Source organism: Clupea harengus, chromosome 14 (assembly GCF_900700415.2).
Source record: "Clupea harengus chromosome 14, Ch_v2.0.2, whole genome shotgun sequence".
NCBI lineage: Eukaryota > Metazoa > Chordata > Actinopteri > Clupeiformes > Clupeidae > Clupea > Clupea harengus.
This window is the reverse complement of record NC_045165.1, coordinates 28,770,769-28,783,927: the sequence shown is the minus strand read 5'-3', so window position 1 is coordinate 28,783,927 and position 13,159 is coordinate 28,770,769. Positions and strand designations below refer to the sequence as shown.

Below are 13,159 nucleotides of genomic sequence, written 5' to 3'. Positions count from 1 at the left end.
ACGTACATGAATACATCGTCTCTCAAGCAGTCATTCAGCAACATATGGTCGTTATTTTAATATTTTATCAAAAGCCCATTCATTCTCTTAGGTATTTTTTTAACAAACCGGAACTTGCAAAAATGCTAATCCTACCATCACTTGCTCATACTATAGAAAATGAATGGAACACAGAACTTCGCTTCGCTTGCATGGACTGTGGCCGTAATAGAAGTGCATCGTACAGTTCCAGGACACTTTATACACCATTTGTTCGTTGCGAATCTGCGCAAAGCAAACGCGACATTACTGAATATGCCCACACTCCAGCTTCTACATATTAAACATTTAAATAGGCCAACTTAACTCACCAACAACACCATACAATTAAAATACCCCATGCAAGAGTCGTTATACTTGATAGTCAGAATTTCAGTCAGTAAGTAAGTTTTTGCAAGAAAGATACTTGCAATCAGTCAACATAGCTCGAGGAATCAGGTAACGTTAACGTTATGTTAGGATAGCTTGCTAACTTCAATGCGAGCTAACGTTACTTGTCAATTATGCTTGGTCTAACACGTTGGAAACCATTTTCAACAACAATCACACAGTTTTTGTCGCAACACTGTACAAATGAATAATTATTCGCTACCTGTTCGGTCCTCGAAAGGCAACTACAATGTTTTTGAACGTACTTGCGCACGATTTCCCACCTCTGTTATTGTTGTAGGTCTTATGGTCTTTCCTGAGTTGTGTGTAGCTGTTTAATGTTCTGCCTGTTGATAATTTCGTTTGTGATGTACGTTTAAGCCGTATTCACGTGTTTTTGATTCCGTTGAGTTCTTTGATAGAATTCTATAAAAGACAAACGATCGATATGTGCTATTAAATTACATAAACAAAACTCTACCTTTATATTTCCTATCTGGCTTTTGCGCGTACAGACTAAGGTACAAAGCATAGACATATACACATGCTGATGTATACGTCTATGGTACAAAGTAACAATATTTTTAGTTAACGTTTAATGTACAATTTTCTCCTATGTTCGAGTCGTTCAGATAAACAGACAGTTTCGCATAGCGTTATTGGACCCTCGGCAAAGTGATGGTGAGAGAAATGATGGGTTTAAATGCTTACTTTTAATAAAGAATGAATGCAAAGGAAAGTACGATAGGCCAGTCTAGCCATTTGGACTTTCATGTTCACCCGTCTGGTCAAACCTGAAAGATCAACGAGTACGTAGACGTAGGCCTAGTGTTGTACCTTGAGATAATACTGGTACATTTCAATTTAATTTCAATTACATTGTAAATTGTGACATCGTTAATGAGCAGCGCTAGTACTTGGGTCTGACCAATGGTATCAACATTGCAAAAGTTAAACCTAACAGCCTATTCAATTAGTTCTCCGATCGCCACATATCAACTAAGAAAGCATTTCAAAAGTACTCTGTTTGCATCTGTGGGGGGTAAGCTACAACCTACCAGTGCTTGCAAAGTAGTGTAGATAAAATATATTTGCAGCCATAGTATTACGCCTTCTGTTTTTTAATAATCGTTAAATCCGTGAAATTGACGGCATATATTACTGCAGAACTCTTGTGTTATCTCGGCCTATTTCATTCAACGTCAATTCTAAAACGGCACTAAACAATTTACTTGAATTGTACTGTAGTGTAGGTTACTAAATACATGTTCACTTCAATGTTTAATAAGATTTAGTCTACAACAAATGACGGCACCATCCTGTAGCTCTGAACGATACAGTGCCTTGAAAAGCAGAATATTTTAATGTAAATTTGGAGTCCCACTCACACTGAAAAGATAATAATTATTTTATTTAGAAACATTTATAATTGCTTATTTACAATTTACAAACAGCAATGTAAATAAAACCACACTGAAATCAAGCAAACTAACTAATGTGACAAGCATTCATAAAGTAAGAAGTCACTTTGAGTATGCCAGCCTAAAGAAAACTGTTTAGAGCAATTTAAAATGTTTCTATAACTTCATAAAAGGCTCAGTTTCTTCATGTCGGCAATTGTGCACTTCACTCATAGTTGAAATAATAACAATATCTGACAGTCATTTTGAGCTGCCTTTTCAGCATCTTCAAGAATTTAGGCTGCCCAATAGCCAGCGGCCAGTCTCTCTGAGGATGCCTATCCTGGAAGCAGATTTGAGGAGATTAGCATATTACTGTTCGCTCACATAGATCCAGGGGATTGAATTAATTAAGGATTTTCTAGGTTGCCACCAGTCACATTGTCCTGTATTGAAATAATCAAGCAAGATGCAATAGGCAGTTGCCAACCTAGAATACAATAAATGCTATTTTTTACTGTCATTCAGTCTATATTTAAAAAACATGTTAATACTTTAATTACAGTTGAAAATCTTGTCCGTTGTCATGTATGTAATACATGAAAGGCATTACATGTCATATTAACTATATAAATACTAAAAAATGGGTGAAAAGTCCTTCTTTTACTATCTGCCCATCAGAGTGGAGAGGCTTACGATGTGGTGGTTGTAGGTTCCTGCATGACTGACCTGGTCAGGTGAGTGCCAAGATCAACTCTTGTCTTTGAAAATAAATCTTTCCATCAGATTGTAAAGCAACAGATACTATCACCAATTAAAAACAGTTGAAGTATAAAAGCTACACATGTGATACAATCATCCCACAACTAAAAGCAAAACATAGAAAATGACTTAACTTTTGTGAAAGTGAAAAGACTGATGGATTGAAAGAAGGAGATAGAGAGAGGATGGGACCGAGAGAATTATTGTTTTGCCCTTTTTTCTTTGTGTGGCTCTGGCTCATTTGCTTAGTATAGTATATATTCTTTTGTATTGTTGTTTTTCTTAGTTAGTGCTACTTTATAATGTCTTCTTATTGAAAAGGTGCACCAGTGAAAGTTTAAAAATATTTTTGATGCATGTGTAAAGAAGAGAGAGAGAAATAAATTATACTTAGCCTATATTAAAAGCAGTTTACTTAATGGGATTAATGAGATAATATAAATATATTGTCGATTGACTGACTGACTGACTGACTGATGGATTGATGGATTGATAGCCTTGAACTACAAAAACAACTAGGCACATAAGATTAGAAACCACTCAAGCACTGTAATATGTACATAAGAAGAGACAGGTACTAACCAAGTTCAAAGTTCAAAAGGTGCAAATAGGCCAGTGTGTTAATATATTAAAGAAAACTAAATATGAGGAAGGTGAGACAGTACAGAGTATCTTTGAAGACAAACATGGAGGACAAAAATAAATAAATAAAATAGATACATAAATAGAGAGTGAGTGAGTGAAAGAGAGAGAAAGAGAAAGACAAATAAATTAAATCAGATCAATAAGAAACATACAGATAGATAGAGGGATTGAAAGAGAAATGAAAGAGATGGGGCAGTTAGCTATACATTGTTATATAAAAAGAAATAAAGAAATAAATAGATGGATGGATTGAAAGTGAGAGAGAGAAGTGAAGTAAAGGATAGAGACAGAGAAATTCAAGATATGGGGAAGTTGGATATAAAGATAATAAACAAATAGATAGATACAGGGTTCATGAAAAACCTGGAAAAGTAATATAATTCAAAAATTTCAATTTCCAGGCTTTGAGAATTTTTGGAAAAATAAATAATGCCAGAAAGTCATGGAAATTTGCTTCATCAAAATGTGATCATGCACACAGTTGGTTTGAATCGTACCTCAGTGGACTTTCACTCAGTGTTTCTTGGCAGGGACAAGTATCAAAATCTCATAACCTCACTGGTGTACCCCAGGTATCTGTACTTGGACCCCTATTATTGTATATCTACACCACTTCTTTGGATGAGATAATCTGTTCCCATGGGTTCTCCTATCACTGTTATACGGATTACACTCAACTGTACTTGTCCTTCCCCCCGGATGATTCCACAATATCCTATCAAATTTCTGCATGCCTCAGTTAGATTTCAGTTTGGATGATGGATCAACACCAGTCTTAAACTGAACTCATGGTATTCCCAGCCAATCCGGCTATCCAACAAATTATTAACATTCAACTTGGTTCATCTTCATTGACCCCAGCTAAAACTGCACAAAACCTCCCTTTTGGTCGATTTACACTCTATAATGTAAGATCAGGCCCTATCTCACACAATATGCTACACAACTTCTTGTCGATGAACCAGTCACTCCTTTTGTTCAGTTTGCTGAGTTCGCAGGCCGTCTTCGTGATTACTTGCTTTGCGTGCTCCCGTCGTAGAGTTAGCCAGCAGGCTTTCAGTTGTACCTGATCACGGACCTGTCAGCCCTACAGTGGAATCCATTTTGTGAAACCTATGGGAGTTGAAATGGCGCCAAAAGTGGAATAATAATCAGAAGAATAAAACATAAGAAGAACAATATGTGATTGCAGCACAGTCACATAATAATAAAACCTAAGAGGAAAAATATAGAAATGCATTTCCACACAAAATGCAAATGTGGTTGCACCACAGCAGAACTCGGCCATTGCTAACACTTTGTCCTACCAAAGAAAGGTTTGACTCTCCTACCACCTGTTGGATTAGCAATAAATATCATCTTAGAAGGCACAATTTTTTTCACTCTGCTAGTGAAATATTAATAAGTTAGTGTTCAAAAGGTGTTGGTTGTCTCCCTTCATTATGTGAAATGCACCTTATCAAGATGTAGGAATAACTCAACTGGGAGTGGGTGAAGGTTTCTGCGTGTAAGTCTGTCTGTGCTTTGCTGAAATATATTTAATAAATATGAATTTGACTCAGCAGAGGCAAAAGTAGATCAGAGCATCAAAATGTATTTGTCAGGTACAAGTTACTAATTCAGCTACGCATACAAATTAATCTAAAGTGAATAAACTAAAGTTACAAGTACTTAAGAGAAAGAAATGTTAAACATGATGATGGCTATGAACATACAGTACGGGAGTTTCTGACTACAGAACACTTAAGATGATGATGGCTATGCATATAGAGTGTGGGAGTTTCTGACTACAGAATACCCTACCTACCTTAAGTACCCAGTTTAGTTAATGATATGAGACGTAATCGATGACCAAATGGAATTTTGTCTTTGTACTGATAGGGATCACACATTGAGAATTCATGCATGGATGACTCTAAGTTATTTATAAATGGAAGGGTTTGTTATCTTGAGAGTGGGTTGCCTTGCAGCCTGCAGGGATCAGAATTCCCATGTTTCTGATATGATTATTAAAACGTATCTGTTCTGCTGAAGGACTGAGACCATTCAAATGAAAGCATAGAAATAGTCTTTATCTAAATACTATCATTCTTTGTGTTCCAACAGCACAGCTGATTTTATCTTAAAAATACATGAATTTTATGTAGACTTGAGGGCTATCTGTTCCCATTTAGTTACATATTCAGTGAGTGGTCAATTGTATGCTTTCAAACTGTTTAGAGTTTGGATTAGATGTGCCTGTCAGAAGTTGAAACCAAAATGTAGGTTATATTTCAAATGAAAGGAATGGCAGTGTGCCAAATTGCATGGAATGCCCACCTATTTGATCCTACACACCCACATGAGGCTTGGGACTGCCCTCTAAGATGCTTTGCGCATGTTATGAAATTACCAAATTAATGTGCTATAGTAATCAAAATAGCTTTGCGCAATGCCCTTCTTTATTGTGCACAAGAACCCGTGAATCATGTAATCATTAATATACTTGTGAGTCACATGTCAGTAGTTACATTATGTGAATTTGGGAATGATTAGTCCACAGGGAATGTATGTTAAAATAAATGTGAACATGTTGAAACTAGCAGGCTAGTGAAAGTTGATTCAGACACCCCCTGTGTCCCCTCCCCCCATTTTCTTGCGTGTTTCTTGGTGTTTACGAAGTACTCCATACGTTAAGACAGCGTTTCTCAAAGTGTGGGGCGCGACCTGACAGGTGGGCGCGAATGGACGCGATGAACGGGAGATTTATTTTTTTACCCCTGATCTATGGCAATGCTTTCCTTTATAGACAATAGATTTTGATTGACGTTAATGCAGCGGGACAATTTAAAAAAAAACTTTCGTTTAGTTTAGTTAGGGCTGTGTACTGTTCTCGCAGAGACATGACAGGTGGGGCGCGATGAACGGGAGATTTATATGTTTTCTATGGCAATGCTTTCCCTTATAGACAATAGCTTTTGATTGACGTCGACGTATTAATTGCAGCGAGACAATACAAAAAAAACGTTAGTTTAGTTTAGTTAGGGCTGTGTACTGTTCTCGCTACGTGTTTTACATGTCCAGTGTGTTGAGTCAGTTCAACAGTCAGCCAAACTTGATTTCACGAGTCAGGTAGCGAGCGCCTTGCTCCTTTATTGATGTCAGGTGAAAACTTATGAGTGAAACGATAATACACAAGAAACGGAAAATACTTAGAAGGTATCTTAACTAAACACAGCAAGTTACTATTAGATTCATTACACCAAGAATCAGAGCAACAACAGATTACAGCACAGCTGGCTAATAAGTGCTAACGTTAGCCACCAACGGAGTTATGAATGAATGGTGTGCTAACGGTCACATATTAGAACGTAACGTATCTAAATGAATAATAATTACATTTTACGTTTCAACGAACTAACAGAGTTCATAGAATTTAAACATAGGTCACTTAAACATATTTATCACAGTGTGAGACAGCGAAAAAACGTAGTCATTGTTTTCGAGGGTGCGAGGAAAAGCATAATTTCATAGAGGCTTACTAGATATGTGCGTTACTAACTGTCACAGTTGTTCCCTATCCCACGAGACGAGTATGATGTCAAAGTAAAAGTCCGTCAACAGAAAGAAATACAATACTGTGTGCGTGCAGGGATGGATTACCGAACGGGCCTACCGGGCCCACCGGGCCCAGGCCCAAGGGCCCAAAAGCTCAGGGGGCCCCTAAACCAGAGCCTCTGCGTCAAGTCGCTGTTATTAACTTTGCTTGCTGTCAATTGTTTTTAGACTTTGTATTTGTTAATATCAGAGGTGGCTTAAATGTATCTCTTATTTGTGGTTGGAAGCGGTGTATTTTGTTACACGTCCTGACCCATGGTTTTATAATCCGTCCATGTGTGCGTGTCCATAACAACAATACACTACAACATGAAATATGAAATCACTCCAAGCAATATACATTTGCTGACCTAAATAGGATGCTATTTGTTATTACTTGAGGTTATTTCAATAATTGACTATTTTAAGCTTTGCCTGCCATTTTATGGGAGCGATGAGGGACAAGTGGGGCTTGAAAAGGCCCCCTTGTTCAAAGTGGGGAATGACAGAAAACGTTTGAGAACCACTGCGTTAAGATGACATGTTTTTAAACTGTTACAAATGGGGGTTGAAATGGTGGCTTGTATTGAATTGTAAGGGATAAACTTGAAGAGCCTTTGTTTACCTGATAAATACTGAAGCATTATGTAGCCTGGCAAGCACTTGGCCAAATACCAGCAACATTACCTTATGAACATGGTCCATCAGCCACTGTCTTGGAAATAATAAAGAAGATCAAATTCTATTTTACTCTAAAGCATGTGGACTTTCTAATGTTTTAACAATACAGTAAAGTGGCATGTCTTTGCCATGGAGTGTGGCTCAATTCAACACTAGAGAAATGCAACTTTAAAGGCTCTTTGAAGGGTGATTCAGTCACCTTCTCTTCTCAGCTCAGTCGAGACAATATTCCATTTGCACTAGTGAGGTGCACTAACTGACCCAAATGTTATCCTGGATTCACAAAAGGCTGCAATTCTATAACTTTCATTATTTCTATGTGTGTTCTGTTTCTGTTGTCGTTGGCTTTGCTGTAAGGCAAGAGCTGGATCATTCACACCATTAACTGGAAGGGCTAGTTCCCTTTTCCTGTCTCTCCTGAACCATTTTTCAGGAGTGTTATAAATATACTTCCAGCTCATCAAAGTGCTATGCATGGCTTTGAAGTTTGAAATCCAGTTGTCTAAAAGGGTGATGTGTTGTGCAGTTGTGACAAATGGAATGACACATCCCACTCGATATACTTTCTCTTTTTTTCTCCTTTGCTGACAGCCAAACCAAAATAACGCCATCTGCTGTTTCTTACTGCAGCAGCCAATAAGCCACTGGGTCTTACTGTGGGGTTGTACATTTGCTGAAATAATAACTTATGATTTGTTCCTACAACTCATTGTTGTATTTTGTTGCAATGTTACACTCAATTTCAATGTTTCATTATTAAGAGAGTCATTTATATTTACATTTAGTCATTTACCAGACACTACATATCCAAAGTGACGTACAAAGGAGAGAACAATCAAGCTACGAGAAATAGAGACCTAGTGTAACAATTAATACTATTTCACATAAGAAATAAAAAAAAAGTGCAGGAATGTAACTACTGTTAGTGCGAGTTAAGTACTAGATAGAGGAGATAGCATTAGAGGAAAGATAAGGAGAGGTAGAGGAAGGGAGCGGAAGTGCAAGTTCGGAAAGGAGGTGCTCTCTGAAGAGTTGGGTCTTCAAGAGCTTCTTAAAGGTAGAGAGGGACGCCCCTGCTCTGTTAGGCTGCTCGTTCCAATTTAAAGTGACAATAGATTTTGTTGGCTATATTGAAAATTTGACTGAAGGCTTCAAAGACTGAAGAACCAGACACTCAGCTCTGGAATAATGTAATCTTTATCTGCCTGTGTAGATAGGGAGATCCACCCCTGCGGTACCCTCTTTGATACTCATCTGTCTATCAGACACTATATATTGATCACTTATTTGCATTTTTACATAAATAAATCCATATTATCCAGATCAGCATCCACGTATACCCTAAGCAAATAAAGTAACAGGCTGAGCTAGATGTCGATTTTAAGGACTACTTTATAGCTTACTATGCTGTTGGCTGTGATGATAACTGTACCTGAGGTAAAGAATCTTCTCCATTTGTGTTGAAGGCTGTTGATGGAGTAGACAGTCATGAAACTGTCAAAATTCTTCACTGTTTTTTCTTCACTGATATCGACAAGAGAAATACCTAACCAATGCCTTGCACTAGGGATCCTATTTGTGGCATGTAGCGGGAGAAATGTGGTGTCTCCCCGTGTTCCATTCGCAAATGTTGATGTCTGCAGAATTCAGTTTTAATGTTCTAAATTGGAGTACCTTTTTCCCTTTCTGTTAATGTATTTCCAGTTGGCGATGTTAGAGTTAATGTGTGTAAGAGCGCCCTAGTCCCATTTGCCTTGTGTGTTCACCTCTTTGTGAACCCTGAGTCGTCCTGACTACCCCGTCTGCGTATAGAAGCCATCCCCAATTGCCTTTCTGTAATTAGTGTATGAATGCTAATGCCTGTGAGTGTTCAATATACGGCAAGAAAACCAAAGGTATCACCAGACTCTACAAGATGGCTATGATATCAAATTAATTCATTGCCTGCAGTATGAATGCTTTTAGATGGAAGCTTGTGAATTCACCTGTCTAGGCTGTCAGCTGTCAGCATCTGAATTACGCAATATACGAATGATATGTAGAAGATATCTGCAATCACTAGACTTGAAGTAAAAAAAGCTGCATTTCTGTGAGTCACTGTTCTATCTGATGTTTTCCCTGAATTGCACACATTGTTTCACCCAGCCAGCCATTTAGAGAGGGAAATAAAGCTAACCACAAGGATTGCATCACTGAATACCTTTTGTGGGAAATTACACATCAATGGCAGAAATGGCAAAAGTATGAATAGCAGATGATTGTGGAATAGTGGGTTTCGTGTTGAGAGGAGAGGACTAGTCTGTCAGTTACCCATGCATGAACACATCCAAACAGTACCTTTTTGCCTACAGTGGCAATGACACACTTTGTTTTGGGGCTCATCACATTTTAAGGTACTTGTTTGAGGCCTAAAAAGAATGTATGTTTGAAAGATTAAGATTTTGTGTAAGTAAAATCAGCAATGCTTTTATGTTTCAATTCAAACTGTTCACTGGGCACTCTTTTTTCTGACTTTTGTATACATGACTCACTACTTTAACATACAGATACTGCACCTGTGTATTGTTGGTGGAATAATAGCTAGCGTTCCCCTAGTTTGTCCTATTCATAGAATTAAATGGAACTGAATTATAACATGCCAGCTAGCACTCCACATAACTCCAGAAACAGGATTTGCTTCCTAATGCTGCAATATAGTCAAATTATTTATATCTGTGTTTGAATTAATTTATCTAAATTATTTATGTTTGCATTAAATCGTATGTATACTCAGTTGTGGGCTTAGTGTCACAGTGTCACAGTTTAGTGTCACAGTTTTGATACTCATTGTTAGTGAGACTTTCAGTCACCAATTTTCTCTTTGAAACAAACACACACACCAAGCAACAAGACCCCAGTCATTCGTCTCATGAGTGACATATTGTTCATCACTTTGGTATGGAAAAAGGCGCTGTTCCAATCAGTATGACGAATAGTTGTCCAAACTCCTCCATTAAAACTGAAAGAGTGATCGACATGTACAATATGTCATCAATCAATCTCTTCTGTTTGTGAGCCATAGTGTTCCTGACTGCACTCTGCAGCCATGAAAGGCATGAACAACAGGCCATGCGTCACACACCTACCTCCTCTCTGACTCACATGTCAGCACAGAGACACTACAAGCTGGCCTAAAATCGCTGGTTGAAGTCTGCCACAATGCAAAGCACTTTTAAAGTGTTCACACATGCGCACATACACATACCATCCATCTCACACATTTTCCGCCACATCACCTGTCCGTCAACTAACATGTCAATCAAAAACGGACAGGTATGTCAAATTATAATACGCCATCAATCATTTTTGACAGAAAGTCAATGTTACTTACTGATAATTGTTATATATTGAATTGTATTCATGGTGTATCTGGCTCCACTACCATCCATGGTCACACACTTGATCTGGTTTTTACTCTGGGTTTAATTTTGATGGTTTATCTTCTAAGCATGTTTTTGTGTCTGATCCCTACTCTATTCTTTTGAACTCTGTTGTCCAGAGTGTTGAGGTCCTTTGTGTTCTTTCTACTTTATCTAATGACTTGTTTAATTTCAATGAGTTATCTACAACTGTTTAAACACCATTGCACCCTTCAAAACAAAGACAAACCCAACTGGAAACAGATGCCCTTGGATCAATAATGAAATCCTCACACTTCAATATTTTTAGCAGGAGAACTGAGTGGAAGTGGAAGAGTTCCTAAGTTCCTCAAGTCGCTGTTTTCTATCACTATTTGAAAGAGTGCACAATATCTGCATTATTTGTAGAAGATTGTATTTGTTTTATCTCTTTTTTTTAATAAATCACATGACCAAACATGAACGTCTATTGATTTGTTTTACATATTATTTTCAATTTAGTTTTGTGTTTTTTCATTTTATTTAGTAATTTGTATATAGTAGTATATATTTCATCTTCTCAATACATATGACAAAGAATTTCCCATCATGTATCAGTTAAGCATGTCCAACCCAATCAATCTAATTCCTTTCTTCTAAAAACATACTCCATTTTTGTTTTAGTCAGGCCCCAAGGCTGCCCAGAGTTGGAGAGACCATCCATGGACACAAGTTTTTCATTGGCTTTGGTGGGAAAGGAGCCAATCAGTGTGTACAGGCTGCCCGGATGGGAGCCAAGACTGCAATGGTCTGCAAGGTATTGTGTATGTGACTGCATGTGTATCTTTGTCTGTCTTCACATTTGAAGTATATTTTGAGTATAACACAATCAGTATAACTCCGCTGGTTGCAATGGCAGTCCCACCCACCCATATTCCAAATTTCATCTCATAGCCTGTTTCAGGGATAAACACCCACACTACCAGCCATGTGCCTCTCAGAACAAAGAGCTCAATCGATATAGATAGAAGGCATAGAAGCTTCACAAAAATAGATGCTGAACTTTCAGAAAACGCCAGAGAAGGTTTTGAGGCTTTAAAGTGCAGGTGAAGGAGTACCGATGGTGATGTGGTCTATAATCCTCTCTCTGGCACATATCTGCCCGTTGGATGAAAGAGAATGCCAGGGGTGAAGGGGGCCTCCATTCTAGGTGCGATCAATTCTGCCTCCATTCTAGGTGCGATCTGATTAAATTAAATTGAGCAAAAAGACTCTAATCTGTCCATTTTTGTAATATAGTATATACAGTATACTATATACTACTATACTACTACTATACTACTATATATAAAAGGAATTGTGACTTTTGAAATACAGTATATATATATATACATATATATATATATATATATATATATAAGGAATTATGGCTTGATTCACAGTTTTTTGTCAATGGTGGGTCTTGACTCTCATTATTACTAGTTTGACAAGCCAAGCCAATTTTTAACACAATCTCTAGGACCTTCTTTGGAGTTTCATAGAAACAGATCAGTAGGAGGCGCTACAGCTACAAACTGCTTGAGTTTTGGCAACACATTTTCAGAAAAAGTTTAAATTTGGAAAAATGGTTCATAGTAACATATTCTCAAAATATTGCTTTGATAACTGAATCAATGAGCTGCAGCTTCAGCAGCTTGTGATTTCCACTGTGAACGTTCAATTGGCATGGTCATCGGTACGTTAGTTTATGTCATCATGAAGGACTGTCCAAAACCTTGACACAAAGAGCCAAACGATGGTGATACAAAACTGGCCTTTTTACTACAAACTTTCAATAAGATGTTTCTTTCCTGGTGGCTCTCAATCTTTGAATCTCAATCCCAGTTTCCAAATGCAAAAATGTCAACGCTAAAAGGTCTTAGGGTGGTATCAGCTGTAGCCACTGTTGTTTACAGTCATGAATATCTCCATTCATAATCTTTCTGGGCTCATAGGATTCCATTGTACAGCCGTTTTGTGGTTGCTGGTTTTAGTGTTAACTAACTCAATACTGGACCAATTGCGATCGTTAAGTGTCCCTTTTGACCAAAAAAGATTAAAAAAATAGTGCCTAGGTTAAAAAAATCCAAAAGTTTTACTTCAATGGTAGACTATCAGCTAGCTCAAAAGCTGGAGTTCGTAAATGAAGACCTACAGGAGTCTGTTTGCCTTGACTAAATTAATGTTTCATATAAATATCAATCGAAGTTGATGGAGGCAATAATGGAAGCCTAGATATCTTTCAATCATATAAATGCTTTCATACAACAT

General features: G+C 37.6%; 2 protein-coding genes across 11 annotated transcripts in view; one reads left to right on the top strand and one right to left on the bottom strand.

The window, feature by feature from the left end:
- The window catches only part of babam2 (BRISC and BRCA1 A complex member 2), a 70,767-nt gene extending 69,910 nt beyond the window's left edge, over positions 1 to 857 (bottom strand). The window contains exon 1 of one of the 6 annotated variants that reach the window (XM_012814285.3): positions 632 to 857. The gene's annotated coding sequence lies outside the window, so the exon portion shown is untranslated. The remainder of the gene's footprint in view (positions 1 to 631) is intronic. The other 5 variants (XM_031580225.2, XM_031580228.2, XM_031580224.2 and 2 more) reach the window with 5 other exon arrangements.
- The window catches only part of rbks (ribokinase), a 44,447-nt gene that overhangs the window by 13,506 nt on the left and 17,782 nt on the right, over positions 1 to 13,159 (top strand). The window contains exons 1-3 of one of the 5 annotated variants that reach the window (XM_031580230.2): positions 459 to 477; positions 2,490 to 2,545; positions 11,534 to 11,666. In XM_031580230.2, coding sequence (XP_031436090.1) covers positions 2,529 to 2,545; positions 11,534 to 11,666 — 150 coding nt within the window. In that variant the 5' untranslated portion in view covers positions 459 to 477; positions 2,490 to 2,528. Of the gene's footprint in view, positions 1 to 458; positions 478 to 928; positions 1,090 to 2,489; positions 2,546 to 11,533; positions 11,667 to 13,159 lie in introns of those variants that run through there. The other 4 variants (XM_012814287.3, XM_031580229.2, XM_031580231.1 and 1 more) reach the window with 4 other exon arrangements.